Source organism: Macaca fascicularis, chromosome 7 (assembly GCF_037993035.2).
Source record: "Macaca fascicularis isolate 582-1 chromosome 7, T2T-MFA8v1.1".
In the NCBI taxonomy this organism is placed as follows: domain Eukaryota; kingdom Metazoa; phylum Chordata; class Mammalia; order Primates; family Cercopithecidae; genus Macaca; species Macaca fascicularis.
The window spans coordinates 5,789,075-5,813,074 of record NC_088381.1 but is presented as its reverse complement, the minus strand read 5'-3'; the positions used below and the strand labels follow the sequence as shown (position 1 = coordinate 5,813,074).

Genomic DNA, 24,000 nt, shown 5'->3' with positions numbered 1-24,000 from the left:
CCTGGGTGACAGAGTGAGACTCCATCTCAAAAAATAAAAATAAAAAATAAAGTAAATAAAAAAGACATGCCCAAGCTGAAAAATAAGTTAATCATTATCTCCATGAATGAAAAGCAGAAAAGAAATGCAAAGTGGTTGGAGACTGAACAGCCTGGACCCCGCTGGGCTTTGGAAACCAAAGATGGTGGCAGGTCCTTTGGGATAAAGGGACCAAATGACTCCTAACTGGAAGCTGGGAGTTTGGGTGGACCCCAGTACTTGAAAGGCTGCTGCCAGGCGCGGCGGCTCCTGCCTGTAATCCCAGCACTTTGGGAGGCCGAGGAAAGTAACTCATGTCAGTGTGAAAGCAAATCAGACAGGACAGGGCAACATGGAGGGGAGGAGAGCCGAACCAGGGCCTGGTTCCAGACCCGCCCCTTTGAGCCAGGCGCACAAGTGGCTCTCTGCACAACATCAAGGGTGAAGGAAGACATGCTTTCAGGTCCACTTTAACTCAGGTTCCTAATGTGACAGCAGGCTTGTCAATCCCACTTGCATTGTGGTGCACATGAGAAAACTACCAGCAGTGTGAGTAAGGACAGAAGCAGGAGACAGAGGAGCCAGGGTTTGGGAATCCCACAGCAACCCACAGGCCCTCATCACACACACAAGGTTGCGCCCCCACTGGGCTCACCACACCATTCGACATCACCTTTCAGCCTCACTACCTGATAACCTGCCTGGATAACCCCACTGTAACACAAGAAACAGGGCTAGAATCTAGCATGGAAGCTACACCTGAAGGAGCAAGAGACAGTAATACAATAGAGTGACATTTTTAATTTATTTCGTTCATATAAAATTTAGAGCCATAATCAAAACGTGTAATTCTGATGGGGTTTACTACTTACAAAAACTTCACAGAGCTCTATTTTCAAATGGAAATGGTGTTCTGTGGCTCCTGGCCGGCATGTAACTAAAGAGTTACTCTGAAATCCATTTCACGGCTTATTTTTAGCAAGCAGCAATTTCTTCAACCCAGGTCTTCCAAGGGAAAAAAGGACATGAAATGTACCCAAAAGTCTCTTACAATCTTTAGAGAAACTACTGTTCAAGAACCGCATCCGCCAAGTCAACACATCAAGAATCCTTCGATCACAAACACTTAAGGTGAGAAAACATTGTCTATCGGTGTGGGAGACGGACATATTATCCACGCTTATGAAACGGTCTGGACTATCGGCTACTGAAAAGCTGTGAATGCATTTTTCTTTTTCTATTTTACAAAATTTTGCTGAGGTGATAACTATGTTTGTTTCTATTCTATTTTTTTAGTAGGTACATCCTTATTATAAATCAACTGTAGAACCAATGTCCCATACGGGACCCCACGTGCCAAAAGAACCAAAGAGTCACACGCAGCGAAGATGAAGACACAGGAGACAACCTGTGTGGACAGCACAAAGCCACCTGCCCAGAACACCAGTGGAGCCACAGGTGCAATTCAACATGTTCTTAGCTGTCTTAATAAACATGGCCAGGTGCGGTGGCTCACACCTGTAATCCCAACATTTCGGGAAGCCGGGGGGGCAGAGTAACTGAGGTTGGGAGTTCAAGACCACCCCAGCCAACATGGTGAAACCCCATCTCTACTAAAAGTACAAAAATTAGCCAGGTATGGTGGCACGCATCTTTAGTCCCAGCCACTCAGGAGGTTGAGGCAGGAGAATCATTTGAACCCAGGAGGCAGAGCCTGCAGTGAGCTGAGATCCTGCCACTGCACTCCAGTCCGGGCAACAGAGTGAGGCTCCATCTCAGGGGAAAAAAGCAAAACAAACCAAACAAAAAACCACATGAGGCTGGGCACGGTGGCTCAAGCCTGTAATCCCAGCACTTTGGGAGGCCGAGACGGGCGGATCACGAGGTCAGGAGATCGAGACCATCCTGGCTAACACGGTGAAACCCCGTCTCTACTAAAAAATACAAAAAAAAAAAAAAAAAAAAACTAGCCAGGCAAGGTGGCGGGCGCCTGTAGTCTCAGCTATTCGGGAGGCTGAGGCAGGAGAATGGCGTGAACCCGGGAGGCGGAGCTTGCAGTGAGCTGAGATCCGGCCACTGCACTCCAGCCTGGGCAACAGAGCGAGACTCCGTCTCAAAAAAAAAAAAAAAAAAAAAAAAACCACATGAAATTAATTGTAATAATAGCCGGGTTCAGTGGCTCATGCTTGTAATCCCAGCACTTGTGTCCACTAAGTTCATTTTTCTGGCTGTGGACGGCAGGCCCACTCCACGCTGTAGGCCCACCCCACGCTGCAGGCTCACCCCACGCTGCAGGCCCACCCCACGCTGCAGACCTACCATGGCCCCATGAACAGGCCAGCTGAGAGCTGGGGCCACTGCCCAGGGCTCCCTGCTCTGTGCTCGGCTGCCTGATCCAACCTGCCAAGGCCCTGCTTTCTCTATGTGTAGAAACAAAAATCAGGAGCACGAGTTTACAAACAGCAGACTTTTATGAAATAGAGGTATAAATGTGTTTCATTGTCTAATAAATCTCTCTCACAAATCACCTTGCTCTTCCGCTCCTCTTGAGCGATCATTTTTACACAACACTGCCTGACCGTTTTGGTTTCTGCCAAGGTTAGCCTCTGTCCACTGGCTGAGTCTGACTTCTTCCCACCTCCTCCTAGTCCGGCCTTCAAAAACAATGCTCACCAGTATTTCACATTGACTTTAGTTTTGAAAAGAAAAATTACCTTACAAAGTAGTATGTATAACTCTGTAGTATATAAAGTGAGGCAATGATAGAACCACTTTTAAAAATAACCTTCCATGATGATTTTTATTTGCATCCACGTGCTTATTACTAAGAATCTTTTTACATGTTTACTGCACACCTCAATTTCTCTTCTGTGAAAAACTTTTGAATATCATCATACCCTCCAAATTCTCCTCTCACCTATGTTGAAAAAGGTCTGCTCTTTATCCTAACATCTGTACTAGATAATTTTCAGAATATTCCTTCCATCATCAGATTTTTGAGATCCTTGTGCTGGATTTCACTATCTTAATATGAAAACCAATAATCACCTATTAAAACACAATACAGGCCAGGCACAGTGGCTAACGCCTGTAATCCCAACATTTTGAGAGGCCAACGCAGGTGGATCACCTGAGGTCAGGAGTTGGAGGCGAGCCTGAACCAATATGCTGAAAACGTGTCTCTACTAAAAATACAAAAATCAGCCAGGTGTGGTTGCAGATGCCTGTAGTCCCAGCTACTCGGGAGGCTGAGGCAGGAGAATAGCTTGAACCCAGGAGGCAGAGGTTGCAGTGAGCCAAGATCGTGACACTGCACTCCAGCCTGGACAACAGAGCAAGACTCTGTCTCAAAAAAAAAAAAAAAAAAAAAAAAAAGCTTTAATAAGTAAATAAATAGGCCGGGCGTGGTGGCTAATGCCTATAATCCCAACACTTTGGGAGCCCAAGGCGTGAGGATCACTTGAGGTCAGGAGTTCAAGACCAGCCTGACCAACGTGAAGGAACTCCATCTCCACTAAAACTACAAAATTAGCCGGGTGCAGTGGCACACGCCTGTAATCCCAGCTTGTCAGGAGGCTGAGGCAGAAGAATCGCTTGAACCTGGGAGGCGGAGGTTGTGGTGAGTCAAGATTGCACCACTGCACTCCAACCTGGGTAACAAAAGCGAAACTCTGCCTCAAAAAAAAAAAAAAAAAAAGTAAATAAATACAATACAATACAATACAACACAATACAACACAATACAATACAATACAATACAATACAATACAATACAGCTAATACGATTTACCTAAGAAGCTGTTGTACGAGCTGAACCAGAGGTAAACACCGTTTGCCAGAAGACTCACAGATTCCCATATTAACAAGGTCTTTATCCAACGCAGTCCTGCTTCTATGAAATGTTGAGGCATTTGCTTCCTGTTCATCAACTTCTTTTTCCTTCTGTGCTTCTTTTTGGGCTTCAATAACCTGGAATTCATAAACGGACACTGTTTACAAGGGATCTCATTAGCAGGTGTGAAGGCACACAGGCTGGCTGAGCCCTGACCCCAGGGCCAAGCTATCCCAGCCTGTGAGTGCCACCGCACACACCTACCCACGTAAGGCCCACACCTGCCCTGTTGGAAACCCCAACTCAGTTGTGCAGTTTCAGTGTCTTCTTTTTACAGATCCAAGGTCCAGGCGGCCTCTGCTGATGCTCTCCAGCCTCCTTCTGTGAAGTCCCTAAAATCCTTAACCCTGCTCCTGGCTCTCACAAACACCCATGGGATCCGCCCCACACACGCAGCATCCAGCTGCTTTGTGAGGACAAGAAGCTAGAATTCTCACACACACTGGTTCAAGTGTAAACGGCAAAGCCACTCTGGGAAACCATGAACAGCTACTTACCCCAGGACCTAACAAATTCCACTCCAAGTGTTTACCCTAAGGGAGAACATATGTTCACTGAAGTACTTGCACAAAGCACAATCGTGGCAGCTCTACACGGCCAAAAACCAGAAAGCCTGGGCGCGGTGGCTCACGCTTGTAATCCCAACACTTTGGGAGGCCAAGGTTGGGGGATCACTTGAGCTCAGGAGTTCGAGACCAACCTGTGCAACATAGTGAAACCTTGTCTCTACAAAAAAATCAAAAAACTAGCCGGGCATCGTGACCTGACTGTGGTCCCTGCAACACAGGAGGCCGAGGTGGGAGGATCGTTTGAACTGAGGAGGACCAGGCTGCAGTGAGCCAAGATCAGGTCACTGTATCCAGCCTGGGTGACAGAGCAAGACCCTGTCTCAAAAAAAAAAATAAATAAAACAAACAAAAAACAATTAAATGTCCTTCAATAGGAGAATGAACTAACAACCAGCACTGCACCTATAAAATGGAAAACTTCCCAATAATAAAAACCAAGTCACAAGACACACAACAGTGTGAGTGAATCCGAAAATCCTTCTCCAAGGCAACGCAGGAAAGAGTGCAGCCTCTGCAGCTACATTGGTGCAACACTCAGAGCAGGAAAATGAATCTCATCTGAGGGCAGGGGAGCGTCCCCGTTGCGAGTGCCAAGGGGCACAGGGATCTTTCCGGGTGATGGGAACAGTCTACGTGATGGACAGGTTACCTGTTAACTTCACTGAAACAGACAAAAACCCAGGATTGCACAATTAAATCATATCTCAGTAATTGTTTAAGTTAGCACATAAAAGAATTTAAAAAAATACTTGGATATGAGACAAGTTTAGTTTTACTGTTTTCAGTTATTCTTCGCGTGTGAGTGTGGTATTTCCGATCTCAGAGCACCATCAGGTCATGTGTGCCTCCAAGGCCATACCTCGATCTCTGCAGTAATGGCTGCATATAAGGCTGACTCCAACTCTCCAGCAGCCACCAAGCTGCCCACCAGAAGATCACTCATGAATTGACAACCTTGACTTATGTTCACGTCATTGCCTGAAACTGAAAGTGTGTGCCAATTTGAATGAAACGCCATCCCCTCCCAGCACCCCGACCCATGCCCTCTCCTGTTCCTTCCCCAAGCCCACCTGCGCAGGGCAGGGGAGCAGAGAGTGCCCGGGCCCGCTCCTCGGTGCTGGGCAGCAGCACGGACCAGCCACTCTGCGGCATGGCCTCGGCGGACGACTGCATGGTGCTCAGCACGCCCGTGCTGCTGGCCAGGGTCACCACCGTCTGCTTCAGGCTGTTCAGGAGGACGCTGCCCAGACCTAAACCACACAATTCAGGGTCAACCTGGTGACTAATGGCAGCATGCAACTGACAGGAGAAAAACAATTTTCACTTAGAACCCCTCAAAATGAGTGAATTTCAAAGTCTTATTAAACACGAAATAAACTCACTTTCAAGTATTATTTAAATAGATAAAGTAACGTATGAGATATGTTTTGTGATTTGTTTTTAAGCTCATCAGCTATCGTTAGTGTATTTTATGTGTAGCCCAAGACAATTCTTCCAGCGTGGCCCAGGGAAACCAAAAGACTGGACACTCCTGGAGCAGGGTTTTCACAGCACAGAGGAGAGAGGGGCCAACACTGGTCTCTCAGCTGAGCACCGCCTCCCCCCATCACCTGTGATCTCACCCAGTCACTTCTCCACACACAACAACAGTAAAACAGGAAGAATGCTGACACACTCATCATAACAAAAATAACACAATCCATGCATGCTCTTCCTGCATGCTGAGGCTGACTTCCACCACAAACATAAAATAACCAGATCAAGTTGTTTCAGCCTCGCATCCATTATGAGCGTATTACAATCTTACTTTAAAATACTTCACCGAATAGGCTAAAACCCATGCCCTTCAAAATACCTAAACCTTCTTACAAATCCCTAAGACACTTATAAAAGGAGTAAGAAGAAGGGAAATTGTGAACACCTGAAGTCGTAAAGATTCAGCGTTGCCACGGCCACGCACTCTTTCTCCTGGGGCGGGGGCCAGTCCGCGGAGCCGTCCACCCCCTCACTCACCTGCCGCAGCAGGAGATCCAGCTGCTCAAAAGTCACTGAGCAAATGTCCACCACAAAAGGGACACGGAGGCCAATGGACCACTCAGAACACGATGACCAGGCAAAGCTCTAAGAGGAAACGCGACAATCGAAAATGAATCTCCAAATGCAGCTGCTGGTCTGTTCCACAGGAGTCCCCAGCATGTGTGATGGAGCCGCCTTACATTATCACCTATCATCCCTCTAACCGCCCAGTACAATAGCAACTCTAACTAGACAATGAATTGTTAGACGCATAGAACACACACACTACCTTTCACAGTGAGAGAACAAGTCATCGGCAAAAATCTAGGAGATCTGTAGAATACCATTGACAAATTGGATCTAATTTACAGAACACTTCATCCAACAACAGCAAAATACATATACTTTTTGTTGTTGTTGTTGAGATGGAGTCTCGCTCTGTTGCCCAGGCTGGAGTGCAGTGGCAAGATCTCGGCTCTCTCCAAGCTCCGCCTCCTGGCTTCACGCCATTCTCCTGCCTCAGCCTCCTGAGTAGCCAGGAATACGGGCGCCCACCACCACGCCCGGCTAATTTTTTTGTATTTTTAGTAGAGACGGGGTTTCACCGTATTAGCCAGGATGGTCTCGATCTCCTGACCTCGTGACCTGCCTGCCTTCGCCTCCCAAAGTGCTGGGATTACAGGCGTGAGCCACCGCGCCTGAACCATACATATACTTTTTAAGCACATACAGAATGTTTGCTAAGAGAGAACATATCCTGAGACATAAATCTTGACACATTTAAAATAAATGAAATCATATACAGTTGGCTTTCCCTAAGAAATCATTAACAGAACAATCTGCAAACATTTCAAAATTTAAAAACATACTTAATAATCTATGGGTCAGGTTGGGTGCAGTGGCTCACGCCTGTAATCCCAACACTGTGGGAGGCCAAGGTGGGGGGATCACCTGAGGCCAGGAGTTCAAGACTAGCCTGGCCAACATGGAGAAACCCCATCTCTAGTGAAAATACAAAAAAATTAGCTGGGCATGGTGGCGGGCACCTGTAGTCCCAGCTAACCAGGAGGCTGAGGCAGGAGAATCACTTGAACCCGAGAGACAGAGGTTGCAGTGAGCCGAGATCATGTCATTGCACTCCAGCCTGGGCAACAACAATGAAACTCCATCTTGAAAAAAAAAAATAATAATAATCCATGGGTCAAAGAACAATTCTCAAGAGAAATTACAAAATATTTTGAACATAAATGAAAACACACCAAAATTTGTGGGTTTAATTAAAGCACTGCTTAGAGGAAAATTTATAGCCTCAAATGATTATATATTACAAAAAAGATAGATGTAAATCAGCAATCTACGTTTCTACCTTAAGAAACTAGAAAAAGAGCAAAGTGAACGCAAAACAAGCCAAAGGGAAAAATGACAAGATAAAAGCAGAAATCAATGAGATTGAAAGGAAAAAGCAAGGGAACAATTAATGAAACTAAAAGATTGTTCTTTGAAAAGATCAACAAAATTAAAAAACTCTAGCAAAACTGAGAAAGAAAAAAGCAGAAAAGATACAACTTCTCAGCATCAGGAATGAATGAAGGGACATCACTGCAGGCCCCACAGACGTCAGACAGGTTAGCAAGAGACACCACGCAAAACTCGACACGTACACATCAGACCATGTAGATAAGTAAAGCCATGTCTGAGCGCCACAAACCAGGAAAATCCTCCTAGAAACAAACAGGTAATCTGAATAGTTCTAGATCTGTTAAAGAAATGGAATTTGTAAAATCTTTTTTTTCTTCCCTTGAGCTGGAGTTTCGCTCTTGTTGCCCAAGCTGGAGTGCAATGGTGCGATCCCGGCTCACTGCAATCTCCGCCTCCCGGGTTCAAGCGATTCTCCTGCCTTGGCCTCCTGAGTAGCTGGGATTACAGGTGCATGCCACCAAGCTCGACTGATTTTTTTTATTTTTAGTAGAAATGGGGTTTCAACATGTTAGCCAGGCTGGTCTCAAACTCCTGACCTCAGATGATCCACCCGCCTCGGCCTCCCAATGTGCTGGGATTACCGGCATGAGCCACTGCGCCTGGCGTAAAATCTTATAGAAAGAAATCTCCAGGCTCAGATGGATTCAAAAACATTTAAAGAAGAAATAACACTAATTCTACACAATCCCTTATAGAAAACGGAAACAGAGGGAATACACGCCAATACTTTGTATAACGTCAGGTTCCCCCTGACAGAAAGTCAGACGAGACAGTATAATACAAAGAAAGACAACCACAAACCAACATCCCTGATGAGCATCAACAGAAAAATCCTCAACAACGTGTTAGCAAGTCAAAGTTAGCAAGATAGAAACAGAACAGGACCGGGCGTGGTGGTTCACGCCTCTAATCCCAACACTTTGGGATGCCAAGGAGGGTGGGTCACTTGAGGTCTGGAGCTGGAGACCAGGCTGGCCAATATGATGAAACCCCATCTCTACCAAAAAAAAAAAAAAAAAAAAAAAACAAAAATTAGCCAGGCGTGGTGGTGCACACCTGTAATCCGAGCTACTCAGGAGGCTGAGGCAGGAGAATTGCTTGAACCCAGGAGGCAGAGGTTGCAGAGAGCTGAGATTGCACCAATGTACTCCAGCCTGGGTGACGGCGCGAGACTCTGTCTCAAAAAAAAAAAAAAAAAAAAAAGAAAAGAAAAGAAAAGAAATAGGGTGGTAAATTGTGGCCAAGTGATGTGCATCCCAGGAATACGAGGCTTGGTCAGTATTTAAAAATCAGGCTGGTGCAGTGTCTCACACCTGTAATCCCAGCACTTTGGGAGGCCAAGGCAGGCAGATCACTTGAGCTCAGGAGTTCAAGACCAGCCTGGGCAACATAGTAAAACCTTATGTCTAAGGAAGAAAAAAAAAAGTTTAAGAAAAAAAAAGTAAAAATCATCAATATAATATCCCATATTAACACACTAAAGAAGGAAAACTGCAGGACCATTTCATTTGAGATGATTAAAAGCATTTAACAAATTTTAACATCCATTCAGGATTTTTTAAAAGCTTCTAAAAGGGGGAATTAAAGAAATTGCCTTAATCTGGGAATAAGGCATCTACATAAACACCCGCAGCCAACATCACAGCCGATGGTGAAAGACTGAACTGCCCTCCCCTACAGTCCGGAACTAGGCGGGGCGCCCACTGTCCCCTCTCCTACTCAGCTTCACACCGCAAGTCCTGGCCAGGGCAACCAGGCCGGGAAAAGACATAAAAGGCAGGCAGACTGGAAAGGAAGAAATGGAACTGCCCCTCTATACAGACAGTATAATTGTTCATGAAGAAAACCCAAGGAAACGACAATGAAGTTCATAATAAATGAGTTTAGCACAACTGTGGGATGTAAGAACAGCAAACAAAACTCAGTGGTATTTTCTATATACTGGTAATGAACAACTGGAAACCAAAATCCTCCTAAACACCAAATCAAGCTCTATATTCCGTACCTGGGCAGGCCCACAGGCAATTCCCACTGTGTGTTTGGTGTCCAGTCCCGGCAATGCTGCAGGTTCTGGCTTGGTCACGCGCAAGGTGTCAAAGTGCTGGCACTGGTCCTTGCTCCCTGAGCTGTGGACCTCGCTGTCCTCAGTCAGAGCCAGGCAGTGGGTGGAGCCGGCAGCCGCATCAATCACCTTCTTCCCTACAAGGAAAGAGGGATGCAGATGCAGCTTCAAGCCTAGGACTTCTGCTGCAAGAAAGACAGGTATTTCCACTCGGCCATTCAGGTCAGAAAGCTTTTAATATTAACTTCTTGAGGATAATCTGTTGCTTTAATATTAAGCACAATTCATTTGATTTGGGTGTGTTATTAGAACTCCTGTATTTTGTTAGCTACAATTTGTTAGGACCCACGGCCTACAAAGATCATAATGCTAGGATATGAAAAGAACCTATTCTCTTTTCTCCTCCTCATTCAGATTTTCATTCAGAGAGAAACAAGGTGCTTTTAATTAACTATTAGATCATATTCTCCCATCCCAGATATAATAATACACAGCACACTCTTCACTGAGGAAGGCTTCCTAAGAGGAAATCTATTTTTCTCTCAGAGTTAGGTGATATCAATATTTAAAACATTCTTTCTATTTAAACACTTATTAATTGTGTTTACCAGGAACACAAAATATTCTATTTTTCCTTTCTGGTAAATCTAACATGGCCAACACAAAGGGTGTTTCTCAGGAATGTCAACATGTAAAATAATTCAGTTGAAAAACCACACTGCAGTAAGGGGAACAATTCTATCCTAGGATCCTACCATAAGTTAACATCAGCAACAACAAAAGGTGTTTATCAACAGTAATTTAAATACTTTCAAAGTAAACGATTTCTATATCTAAAGACCGTCGTAGCTTTCCTATACTAATGGAGGAGAATATAAATAAGAAGGCACATGAAATTAAAACATCACTTATCTCAGAAGCTCAGAACATAATACATAACGTATGGGCACACAAAACTCTCAGTCATCAAGATACTAACATGCGTTAAAACAAAACTCATGGAGAAAGGAACTGGCAAGTCTCACTTAAAAGTCCCACTTCCAAACCCACTTGGTAAAGAAGCAAACACACAAACAATGTGTGCAGTACCAGGACCCAACGAACTACAGCCCCCACACAGAGCGCAGCCCAAGGCCTGCTTCTGTGAAGACGCTGGTGTTGGAACACAGCCACGTCCGCCTGCTTCAAATACAATCCGGCCCTTTAAGAAAAAGGCCGCCCACCCCGGTGAGAGAACCCTGAAGAGTCCATCTGATGTACCTGTCGCTGCCTTTTCCCTTCTTCCCTACTTTCTTGTCAGCTTGCCTGCCCTTCCCCAGTTCTCGACTTGGATGAAGACTACCTCCCAACCACTAGGCCAAGTGGCACAGAAAAGTCCAGTTTTGCCTTAGAAAAATCCCTCCGCCATCACAGTTTTGATGGCCCCCACCCCAACTTCCTGCAGCGTAACATCCCTAGGAAGAACACCATAGAAGAATTTCAGGGTCTTCTTGCGGAGGCCCCCATCCTCTCTGCCTGCACCCGCAGCCCACACTGAAGGCGCCGGCACTCATATCTACACACCTCGGCTTCCATCTGTTCCCTCCAACTACAATGCATGCGGGACACCTTTGCAACTGAGCAAGCAGGAAGCCCCCACCAAGGACGAGTTCACATCAGAGCGTCCCAGGTGGACCCAATCCCACCTCCCAATGTGGCCCCACAGCACAACGCACCCTCACGGTCTCAGTGTGTCTGCAGTACAAGTACAGGTGACCTCATCACGCAGAGGGAACCCTTCCTGAGTCCAGCCTGCTGAGGGACGAATGGGTGCCTGCCACGGAAAGTGGCGATGTTTGTAAAACTCAATGTGTTTAAATTAAACTTGGTAAGAATAATTCAAAGTCATTTGTAATAGAGACACACCCACTTTCCAATTAGTATCAATCCCTGTACCAAGCCGGCTGTCAAAGTTTCTTTTTTTAAAAATTTTTTAAATTTTTAAAATTATTTATTTATTTATTTATTTATTTGAGACAGAGTCTCACTCTGTCACCCAGGCTGGAGTGCAGTGGCCGGATCTCAGCTCACTGCAAGCTCCGCCTCCCAAGTTTACGCCATTCTCCTGCCTCAGCCTCCCGAGCAGCTGGGACTACAGGCACCCGCCACCTCGCCCGGCTAGTTTTTTGTATTTTTTAGTAGAGACGGGGTTTCACCGTGTTAGCCAGGATGGTCTCGATCTCCTGACCTCGTGATCCACCCGTCTCGGCCTCCCAAAGTGCTGGGATTACAGGCTTGAGCCACCGCGCCCAGCCGGCTGTCAAAGTTTCTCATGACTGTCCATTCACGGAATGTCGGGTCAAGAACACAAAACCTGCAAACTTTAAAACATCACTAAAAAAACCGTCCTGAAGGGTTTTAACAGTTTACGTTTGCACTCACCTCGCAAGCCTTCTAAGAGTTTTGGATAACGAACATGTCCCTCTGGTCCGTGTCCACGTCTCTGGTTGTCACCTTTTCCCCATGAATAAACTTGGCCATCTTTCGTCAAAGCGATGGAAAACTGACTTCCACAGCAGACTCTGACCACATCCAAGTCTTGAAGCTTTTCAATCAGCTTTGGGGTTTTGCAGCCATCACTACCACCTCTGCCCAATTTACCACAGTCACCATCTCCCCAGGACCACACTTGCCCGAAAAAATACAAATGCATTTAAATAACAACTGGGCATTTTAATGAAAAATTTTAAATGACTGACAATAATCTAATGAAAAACGCACACTAATGTAGACCACCCGTGTGCACAGTTAATACTACAAGGGAGGCTACTGAGCAAATGCAATCTAGGTGACACATGAGGTTGATATAGAAGCAAGAAAGAAAGGGAAGGCAGAGTTTTCTTTTTGTTTTCATTACATGAAAAACCAAGTCCTGACTCTTACTAGCCTGGGCTCAATGTTCACTGCTTCACAGAACCAAAGGCCCACTGCCTCCGTGACACACAGTAACTGGGGCCCGGCACACTGCAGACGCTTGCGGACCACCCTCCCATTTGCCTGCCTGCTTCTGTTGCCACCGTGCTGACCGCTGGTCAACTGTACCACTGTACGTGTTCCCAACTGCATATATCAGCATAATTATGTAAGCTGATTAAATATTACATAAAGGGATAAAATACATTTGCAAAAGTAAATAGTTTTATTTTTACTGTGAAAAATAAGCTGAAAACTTTGCAAAAACTTAATGAAAGTGAACTGCTAAAAACCAAAATTGTTAGGCTGGGCACGCTGGCTCATGCCTGTAATCCCAGCACTCTGGGAGGCCAAGGCCAGCAGATCACTTGAGCCCTGGAGTTCAGGATCAGCCTGGGGACCAAGACGAAACTCTGTCTGTACTGAAAATACAGAAATTAGCCAGGCATGATGGTGAACATCCATAATCCAGCAGAGGTATGAGAATTACCTGACCCCAGGAGGTGGAGGTTGCAGTGAGCCGAGACTGCACCACTGCACTCCAGCCTGGGTGACAGAGCGAAACTCTGTCTTCCAAAAAACAAACAAACAAACAAAAAAGTGAAATTACATAAAGGTGAAAACTGTAAAAGATCAGGAAAAAGAAATCAGAGAAGATATCAGATTGCTCCACAAGTTCCCACATTCTATTTTGTAATAACTAAAGATAGGCAAATATTTTCCTCAACGATCAGATGGTAAATATTTTTAGCCTCTCTGGGCTTTCTGTCCCAACGACCCAGCTGTGCCACTGTCACAGGAAAGCAGCCACAGACAATGCGTAAATGAGTGGGCAAGCCGGCACACCAATACAACTCCACCTGCAAAAGCAGGCCGACCCCGAGCGAACCGGAAACCGGAGATGACACACTATGTTGTGGTCAATGAAAGCAGCACAGCAGACCCGCACACAGAGATCAGAGGTGCACTTCCACACGCTGTGCTGAAGATTATGCTGTTCACGTAGCCCGCCAGGCTATTTCCCACTGTCCCCCAAGGCCAGACTGCAGGGTAGGATACTTCTACCGTAACAGGCGCCTCAGAAACTAACAGCACAGCAGGGACACTTCCCTACAAGATCTGCACCAAAGAAACACCAGTGTGAGGAAGACGCTGTCCGCAGCCTGTTCAAGGCAGTTTACTCAACATATCATCACAAACTTCACCTAAAGTAGCAACTACACTAAAGAACGCAAAGCTAGTCTCCTAACACAGCTCAGACCTCACAAAACTTTTAATCAGGAAATATTTTAAGGTCTACCCCTCACTCGATATCGATAAAATAGATATTTTTAAATGACGACATGTCCAATTGAAAGCTCCTTGACAGCAGGAGCCTTTCAGAGGAGACCACCTTTGCTCTAGGACTCACAGTAGCAGAAACAGGATGGCTCTGACAATGTCTGTCCCGGCAACGGCAGCGGGACCTATACATATAGGGAAGTATCTGAAATGATTTTTCATCTTTGACCTAAGAAATGCCCAAAAGTCACTCAATTATCAATCTGCCATTCAACTTCTGCAGGAGAGAAAGCAAGCTGACAGGTCCCAGCTGATTTCACAGAAAGACTCCACAACGCCAGAGACACACAAGATGCCAAGGACAGAGCCCCACAATACTGACAGACGAGTCGTTTCTAAAAAATTAACGTCACTTTAAGCATGAAACCTCATCATGTACCCTCGAAAAAAGATGAGGATGATCTCAGTTAGGAACACAAACCCAAAAGCAAAATTCAAAGCAAGCAGATACCGCAGCGTCAGACTACAGAACACGGAAAGACTTAGCAGGGATTACCACACGGAATCAAGAGTGGCCGAACGTTAAGAAATGTAATAATACTAACCAGAGACAATTCAGAGTGTCAATCATTCCATCCCAACTCTCATTCTTAAAAAATAAAATGCCCACACAGGAATGCCCACACAGCTGCTAACCTGCTGACAGGCCCCAGGCAAACAAGCCCTGTCAAATCAATAAGCTCCCACCTCAACTACTTAGATAAACAACAGCAAAATAAACTCAAAGCAAGCATAGGGAAGAAAATAATATAAATATATATATACACATATATAACCACCGCGGCCTCTTCACCAATGCCACTGACCCCACACCCACTGGACGACAGGGTGGGCGGCCTCGTGAGGCCCACTGTACTCATCTCACTTCCTCCAGGGAAGCTGCCATGCGTGTCCTCGAGGCCCTGTCCTGGGTGGCGAGAGCTCTATGTACCGTTCTCAGTGACAGCCAGGGTGTGAGCGTCCCCACTCCCACACGCCACATCGATGACCTTCAGTCCTTTAAGCCCAGCTATCAGCATTGGAATGGCCTCGTCCTCACTGGAGCCTTCAAACAGATAGGACTGCTGTTCCTAAGTCCTGTGAGAGGCCACCTCCTGCTGCATGCTCCCACTCATGCAGGGCAGACGCACCGTGGCCCGGCCGGCCGTAGTTTCCGTGGCCCCCGGTGTACAGCTCCCCCTCGGCAGTGATGGCCGCGCTGTAAGTGCTCCCGCAAGCGATGTGCACCCCGTGCTTCCCGGCCTGCTTTCCAGAGAAGGCGGAGATCACCTTAGGCTCCTCCAGAGAACTTGGGGAGGAAGGGAATAAACATGAATGCCCTTCTTCTTGGTGTTATTTCTTATTAGTGTTAGCAAAGGAAATTCACTATCCAAATGGAGACCATGAGAGCATCAGGCCAGTTTCACCTTCCACGTATCTTATAAAATAAGGAAGAGAGAATTTGAACACCTAACACCTCCATGACTTTTTGTTAAGTTGGAACCTGACGCCAAGCATGGTATCCAGTAGAATTACAAAAACAGGGTGAAAGACTTGTACAATAGGCTGGGCACGGTGGCTCACACCTGTAATCCCAGCACTTTGGGAGGCTGCGGTGGGCGGATCACCTGAGGTCAGGAGTTTGAGACCAGCCTGGCTAACGTGGTGAAACCTCGTCTCTACTAAAAATACACAATTAGCTGGGAATGGTGGCGGGCCCCTGTAATCCCAGCCAACTGGAAGGCTGAGGCAGGAGAATCGCTTGAACCCGGGTGGCGGAGGTTGCAGTGAGCTGAGATCACGCCATTGCACTCCAACTGGGGCAACAAGAGCAAAACGCCATCTCAAAAAAAAAAAAAAATTCTACAGTAAAGTCCACCGCAGCTTTCTTCACAATGGCCCAAAACCACGGTCCATCTGCAACAGAAGGAAGGAATTACCCACACACCCAGCAACGCGGCTGGATCTCAGGACATCACGCTACGTGAAAGATGCCAGAAACGAAACACCACACACTGTATGGCTTTGTTTACCTTCAGTTATGACAAAGACAAAATAGTAACAACAGAGGGCAGATCGGAGGTTGTCAGGAACTGGAGGGAGGAAGTGGGCATCAACTCAAAGGGTACAAACAGGGCCCTGGAAGCGATGGGAACGCCCCATGTCTTGATGGTGGTAACTCCCCAGCTGAGGGCACTGGCCAAAACCCATCCAACTCTATACCTGAAACTCAGTCGTCTGGTTGTACGTAAGCCTCAAAGCTGACTGACATTTATAGGTATTTGTTAAATGAATGTGGATGGAATGAAGCCAGCACTCTGCAGTCTGTATTTTACAAATGAAAACTATGAGGCAGTGGGGATTAGGGTAGAGAAGTCTTACTAGTTGAAGAAATTGCAAAGTTAACAAAATATCCTATTCTTAGGATCCAGAATACATTCCTATGTTGCATGACATTTTCTTGAGAATTGATAGAAGCCGGGCCTCTCCAAAGGCATGGTTTACTCACTTTGTGACCTGCTAGTTTGCAAAATACACACAGTGGCACAGGCGCACACAGCGACAGTCCAATGACTCTACCCGAGTACAACCTCTCCCTTATTCAGCTTAAGTTTCAACTTCCCCAAAAGGTTATCTCCAGCTTCTGCCATCTGCACTGATCTCTCTTCCTTCCTTGAAGTCCTAGAACAAGGGATAAGTTACTCATCCCAGCACTTACTCTGCACTGAGAATTGTTTTACTATGAAATATTTTATACAAAGTCAGTAATACCTAAAGGAAATAAGCAGACACACCACCCTGTCCTGTACCTCAATGCCTTTCAAATCCCGTGTACCCCATGTCAATCCCAGCCCTTAGGATCCAATGTGAGAGTAACAGCTATAAATTCCACGGAGATTGATCTTTTGTTTTTCACTCATTTTATATTTGTCTGAATCCCTTACAACACTGTCAGGGTTGGGCTGTGCTGAGCTTGGCATACATGTACCACACGATGCGCATCACTCTGCTTTTCTCCCAGTTTGGGATCTTCCCAGCAGATGCCATTGGCAATGATGCCCTCAACTCCACCCTGTGGTGTGCATGGCCCCTGCCCTCCAGGCTCCTCTCAAGGGACACAAGGGCAGTCATGACTACGCTCATTTCAAGTTCTGCACTGTCCGCTCCCTGCTCAGGGCTCCGGCCCGCATGAAATGGGCTTGCTGGGTTGGTGTGTACATACATCCTTCATTTAAACCTAATGCCAGAGTTCCACGCACAACAGCAAAGTACAAGAGGGTTCCCATCACTCATGGGGCTGGCAGACCTCCCAATTTTTACAACCTGGCATTTATAACAACTTTATTTCTGTTCTTTCACAATAAAAGGTTCCACCGAATAGGATGATATTACGAAGAAACTGCTGACTTTCGCTCCTGTAAAAATAATCTAATGGTTGAAGGAAAGGGAGACAACCTTATCTATGGGAGACAGGGGGAACTGTTTGTGAAGGAAGGAACAGTGCTGTGGGATTTGTTCTGGCAAACTCCACAGTGGGGATGCGGTTTGAGTAGAGAGAAGGCGGCCAAGGCTGCACGGGGTGGAGAAGAGCAGAAAGGCTGAATCCCGTTGCCTTCCACACATGGGCAGAGAGTTCCTCAGCCGTCACCAAGGAGGGGGCATATCACAGTGTCCCGCTCCACCCCAGCGCTGCACGTCGGGGCAGCTGGAAAACACCTGCACACACTCCTGCGCTCCAGCCTGTCGAGGATATGGCAACATAAAAGAGGAGTGTGTCCCTGCAGGAATGAGCGATACATACACAGTGTCCCCATGGCCCAGCCATCCGCTGTCCCCAAAGCCCAGGAGTACACCTCTCCAGTGGCAGCCAAGGCTACGCAGTGATGACCATCAGAATGGGCAGCAATTTTTACAATGTTTCTGGAGGCAAGGCCTTGGACCAGCTGTGGGGCCTAAAAAAAGAAAAATACGAAGAAAAGTCATCATCAGTTCAAGGAAAATGAAATCAGCACAGCTCTCCTTTATCGTGCATCCCCAAGCAAAGCCTGCTCTAACCGGAAGTGGGGCATAAGTCTCTGCGGGCCACGGGGCCGGCTCTCCAGCCCTTCCCACCCAGCACCAACAGAACAGCGGGCAGCCTCCAAGTGCTCCGCGGCAAGACCAGAGCCGATGCAGGGGCAGGGCAGGCTACTCCTTGCGACAGAGACGTGCAGCCGACAGGGAGGAACACCCCGCTTTAATGAAAACGTGCCACGTCCCAATGTGCCATTATCCCCATGAGGCCCAACTCCCTCATCTGTCACCTGCCTGGCCACAAAGTCAAATGAGTTTACACATGGAAAATGAGTTTACAAACGGGAATCTCACGATTAGCAATAAGTTTCACTGTAAGGACTTCCTAACCTTCACAACCCAAATCTTGACAATATTACAGCTGAGACCATTAAACATAATATACAATAAACAGAAGCTTCTCAATCTTCACAAATCAAATGGCCTCAAGAAAGACCAGAGCTTGTGCATCTGCAGTACAGACCCTGCCCGCCAAGGGAACACTGTAGGCACAGTGCCCAGAACACACACCAGTGTGTCACTATTGTAGGCCTGTGTGTGCACACGGCCATTGTGTGACAGAGTCAGGAAGCGCTTCTCTGCACAGGCAATCTGTGTGACTCCCACGTTGGCCAGGCCTTCACACTGGATCGGACCAATCACATTGGCATAGTATTTCCATCCTGTTAACCCCCAACCTATGACCTCTTGCAATGATCCCTGTAAGATAAGAAAGTAAATGTTTTCTTTTACAATAGCAAAAGAAAAAAAAAAAAAGGCTGGGAGTAACACTGAGATATTATAAGCTAAAAACAAAGCAAATAAAGAGAAAATATGCTGATTCAAAACATCAAAATAGCTGGTACCATGCCGTACTACCTCATTTAACAGGTATGATGAAGCGACTGAACAGGTTAGTTTTCCATTTCCAACGCGTTTCATTTTAACAGAGCCCATTAAAAAGTAGTATCAACGCCCTTAAATACTAATATACTTTAAAATGCTCAAATTACATCAGGGTCACCATTTTGTGCTTTAGGAGGCAAAATCCCAAATGCCCACACGCGAGGCTGGGAGACCAGCATCCCTGTCGGCGGTGAGAGAAACCAAGTTGTGCAGGAGCAACCTGGTGACAACCAGCCCACACTAGGTGCATCCCCACCTGCGCATGGGCACAGGCACACACGCGTGCACACATGGAGCACACGTGTTCCAGGGCAGGCCCTGCAGCAGTATTTGTGTTTGTTTTATTGTTGTTGTTATTGTTGTTTGAGAAGGAGTTTCACTCTTGTTGCCCAGGCTGGAGTGCAGTGGCGCCATCTCAGCTCACTGAAACTTCCGCCTCCCGGGTTCAAGTGATTCTCCTACTTCAGCTTCCCAAATAGCTGGGATTACAGGCACGTGCCACCATGCCCGGCTAATTTTTGTAGGTTTTAGTAGAGATGGGGTTTCTCCAAGTTGGCCAGGCTGGTCTAAAACTCCCAACCTCAGGTGATCCCACCACCTCGGCCTCCCAAAGTGCTGGGACTACAAGCGTGAGTCACCACACCAGGCCCTCAGTACTATTTGTATAGCAACATTGTGGCAATAAGCCCAAGTGTCCACCAATAAGAGACTCACTAAACAAAGATACATAAAACTCACATCCGCACACTGAATACTAAGTTGCTTTATAAAAACAAAGAGCCACACTCTGATAAAGTACTCCAGTACAAATGGTTAGTAAAAAACACACCACAAGTAATGCAACCTGCTACCACTAGCTACTCATTCCAGAGAACACGGAGGTTACAGAGGAGACTGAGAAGTCAGAGGGAGCAGGTGGGAAACTGGGTAGAAGGGTGGGCAGGGAAAGCGACAGTGTGTCTCTGCCTAGGTTTGATTTTTGAACCATGTGACTGTATTCCTAATTTTTTTTTTTTTTTTTTTTTTTTGAGACAAAGTGTGGCTCTGTTGCCCAGGCTGGAGTGCAATGGCGGGATCTCAGCTCACTGCAACCTCCACCTCCCGGGTTCAAACCATTCTCCTGCCTCAGCCTCCCGAGTAGCTGGGACTACAGGCGCCCGCCACCACGCCCGGCTAATTTTTTGTATTTTTCGTTGAAATGGGGTTTCACCATGTTCGCCAGGATGGTCTCAATATCCTGACCTTGTGATCCATCCACCTCGGCCTCCCAAAGTGCTGGGATTACAGGCGTGGGACACTGCATGGGGCCTCCTTTTTTTTAATGACTGTAAAACAAAATAAATACTCTTCATATTAGAAATAAAATGTTAGAAAAATCTATTCAAAACTAAGATTACTGTTATACCCTGGCAAAGTTCACCACCATTCCCAAACGCAATTTTCTCTTGACATAATGAGATACAACAGCATGCATGAGGTCCTCAGCGGGCCTGCACCCTACAGGTGCTCCACACACGCAAATCACTACTATTACCATTACTATTACATGACAGATAGAATATAGAATTATACTGTCACTACTATAACCAGCATTACATACTAAGACAGCCCGCCTTCGGAGTATAAAGAAGGCTGTGGAACCCCCTGCAGAAGGTGGGAGGGCCTGGGGCTGTGGCTAACGGGGAGCTCTCTGGGGCTGTGCTACCTGAACCTGGAACCTGGGCCCCCAGGTTGGGTCCCTAGGCCTGTGCACCTCAGCTTGCTCATCACTCACTCTCCACACGGGGAACACCTTCAACTGCAAACACATTTAAAACCACAAGCCAGCTCCCCCATCAATAACAGAAAACCAAGTCTCCACACGGGCCCAGGATGAGAACCTAGAGGTGGTACTAGCCACAAAACACATGGAGAACGTGGTTCTTGCACACACCTTATGAGACGTCGGAGCGCTACACAGCGGAGGCAAACGGTGTAGCCAGACAGTCTAAATGGCCCATGACGACAACCACGGTCTGTCCCAGATCAGTGGCAAGCTCGTTGTCTTGGGGAAGGGTGAGGTACCTCAGGAAACTCTCGCTGGGGCTCAGAGGGCCAGACAAAAGCTAGAAAGGAAAAGTAAACAGACATTCAGAAATGGTGGGAAAAATTAAAGTAACACAATTAGCCCTTAATAAAATAAAAAACCACTCTTTATATTTTGGTATTTACTCGTGTGGCCCATCAAATGACCATGTCGATGATACAGTTATACTACACATCTATATATTTATGCAGCATATAAACTGACTGCACAAATGTCTAAATTTGCTGTATACATGTCCACAACATTGACGGTGCATGTATACACTTATGATACCACAGGTTAGTTGAGTCCACACAGATTACCAACACAACCAAACCACCCCGCAGGCCTAGGACCCCTGGAGAAAGGCAGAACCACCTCTGGGGGAACCCAGCGCAGCATCTCAAGCTGGCCTTGAAATCCCAAACCAAAACCTTTACTTTAATCTAAACCTTGCCAGCTCTGGAGAACACCTATTTTCATTTGCAAATTAAATCCTAATTCTAATTCTTCTACAGGCAGAAGAGCCCGACGATTATTCAAGACTGCCAAATAATAGAAAAATAAACCAAAGCACGATACTAGAATGCCTAAGACTTTCCCGAAAAGACTGGCAAAATCCAACCTGTACTTGACCTGTAAGGACCAGCAGTCCTGGAGATTCAGGCCCAGGGCCCCGCACACCTGCTCCTCCCTGAGCGCGGCATCCACACCTGTTAAGGGGGGAGCTGGTACTCAACAGAGTGACAACTCAGGTGACATGCCCTGCACAGAGCCTAGTACACAGGAAGGGCCAACAAAGCAGGCCACTGTTTTCGTTGTTCTTTTCTGGTATTGATTTAAAAGTGCGTGTTTCAAGCTTGGTTCTGTGCTGACAAGGAAGTCGGTGCTCACTGATTCAAGTCTTCTCCACAAACAAGTGACCTCCCACACCTGTCTCATCTGACTCGCTGCTGTTTCCACCAAATATGCACACAGCAGAGAAAAACACTGCCGTGGACACGCATGCTGGTCTTACTTAAAAAATAACAAGAATCCAGTGCCACCTAAACACAAAGTTCCCTCATGACACTCACGTGCATGTCACCCTCGGAGTGGGGCGTATCCTTCCTGCAAATGATGCTCTGGAACCTTTGCAGCAAGGGCAAAAGCGGGGTGCTGGTGCCCTGGGCAGAATGCTCATTGTCAGTCTCCTGTGCCCCGCTGTCCCACAGCTGAAGCAACAACAGGATGGCAGACAACATTTGGCTAAAGGAGAAAAGATATTCATTCCTAGTAAAAACACATTAACTTTTTTTTTTTCATAGTTAATCAAAAATAAAAGCAAACAGCTATATAGAAGTGAAGAAATACTTGGGATCTGGAAGGAAATGAAAGTAAAGCCGTGCTAATTAAATCACTGAATTGACACTGAGATTTTAGCACACAACATCGCCTTCTGCTGATAGGAAAGACCAGTTAAGAAGCTCAAAGAGCACGTTTACATGAAAGCTCTAGGATCTTAAATTCATGGAATAAAAACAATTAAATGAGGAAAACTGAAAGAAAAAAAAAGAACAGTTCCCAGACTAGAAAACCGAGCATAAAAAAGGAGATGAAGGAAAGGTAAAGAGAGAGCGAGCTCTGGGACGTGGTTCTCTGGTTACAGAGCACCACACATCTGCTGCACTCACAAACCATTCAGTGAAATGCACACAGTGCTACAGGTATGTGGATACAGACGCACTTCCCCAAAGCGTTCCCAGTCTGCGCCAGCCCTCACCTCAGCGTGCCTCACTGCACAGCCGCTCCAGCAGGATGACCAGGGCCAAGTGCTGGTCCTGCAGGGGGACGCTTCTGGTCCTTTGGCGCCTGGCGTTCCATGAACATCCCTGAAATGAAAGCAGAGGATGCAGGAACAAAGCGACCTCCAGACAGACAGCATGCTTACAATCACACTGCACGTTTCCTACACGCTCCCTCCCAAGGAAGGATGTATTTTTAATATTTAGAATCAAGTTTCTCAGACTTGCTACTCAAATTTATTCAGAGGCTTTAAAGTGTACAACTAGCTTACAAAAATGTATTTGAAGTATTCATTCAGATACTATATTACAGTAGATGACATACTCCAAGTGTGTGAAGCATAAAATAATTTATCTCATTATCCAAAACATGAGAAGAAGAGTATCTAGCTATGTTTTCTAGTTTCCATGTCATGTAAGACTGCAACAGTATCAACATTCTCCTACAGAATTAGAGAAACACTTTCTAAAACCACCTGAGAATCTGGAGGCAAAATGCTATATTTTGCAGAGCTGTATTTCTCCTCTATCAAAAGCAAATAGGAGAAATATTGCTGAATTCTTTTTCTCAGCAAGGAACATCCCTGAGAAAGAGAATGCGCCCTGAAGGTAGGCCTATAAACGGCTCCTTTAGAAGCGTGTGCCGTCTTTTATGGTCGAAGCCGAAGGGATGAAATAAGCCCTGGTCTCCTGTAGCGCTCCCAGGCTTATTAGGACAAGCTCAGACAGGAAACACAAGAACCTCCGAGAAGGGCACTGGGTACCTGGAAGACAGAAATCTTTGCTCTGAAATGAGAAATATGAACGTGACAAGACACAGACATGTAACAGGACACACAGTCCTTCCAAGAGAAAGCACATGGGTCAAGTGTGGTCAGAGGAGG

At 46.3% G+C, this 24,000-nt stretch overlaps 1 protein-coding gene and 1 long non-coding RNA gene across 3 annotated transcripts in view; both read right to left on the bottom strand.

Annotated features, from left to right (window-relative positions):
* The window catches only part of LOC135971749 (E3 ubiquitin-protein ligase HERC2-like), a 50,770-nt gene extending 35,435 nt beyond the window's left edge, over positions 1-15,335 (bottom strand). Inside the window, exons 1-5 of one of the 2 annotated variants that reach the window (XM_065547655.1) lie at positions 12,458-15,335; positions 9,980-10,173; positions 5,550-5,729; positions 5,339-5,463; positions 3,809-3,987 (exon numbers count right to left, since the gene is read on the bottom strand). In XM_065547655.1, the coding sequence (XP_065403727.1) occupies positions 3,809-3,987; positions 5,339-5,463; positions 5,550-5,652 (407 nt within the window). In that variant the 5' untranslated portion in view covers positions 5,653-5,729; positions 9,980-10,173; positions 12,458-15,335. Of the gene's footprint in view, positions 1-3,808; positions 3,988-5,338; positions 5,464-5,549; positions 5,730-7,290; positions 8,217-9,979; positions 10,174-12,457 lie in introns of those variants that run through there. The other variant, XM_065547654.1, reaches the window with a different exon arrangement.
* A 1,877-nt stretch (positions 15,336-17,212) lies between these two features.
* On the bottom strand, positions 17,213-21,385 carry LOC135971750 (uncharacterized). Its single transcript, XR_010587988.1, has 4 exons — positions 21,201-21,385; positions 20,510-20,592; positions 18,893-19,081; positions 17,213-18,261 (listed from the first exon to the last, which is right to left on the bottom strand). It is a non-coding gene; the product is annotated as an uncharacterized lncRNA (long non-coding RNA).
* Positions 21,386-24,000: the final 2,615 nt, after the last annotated feature.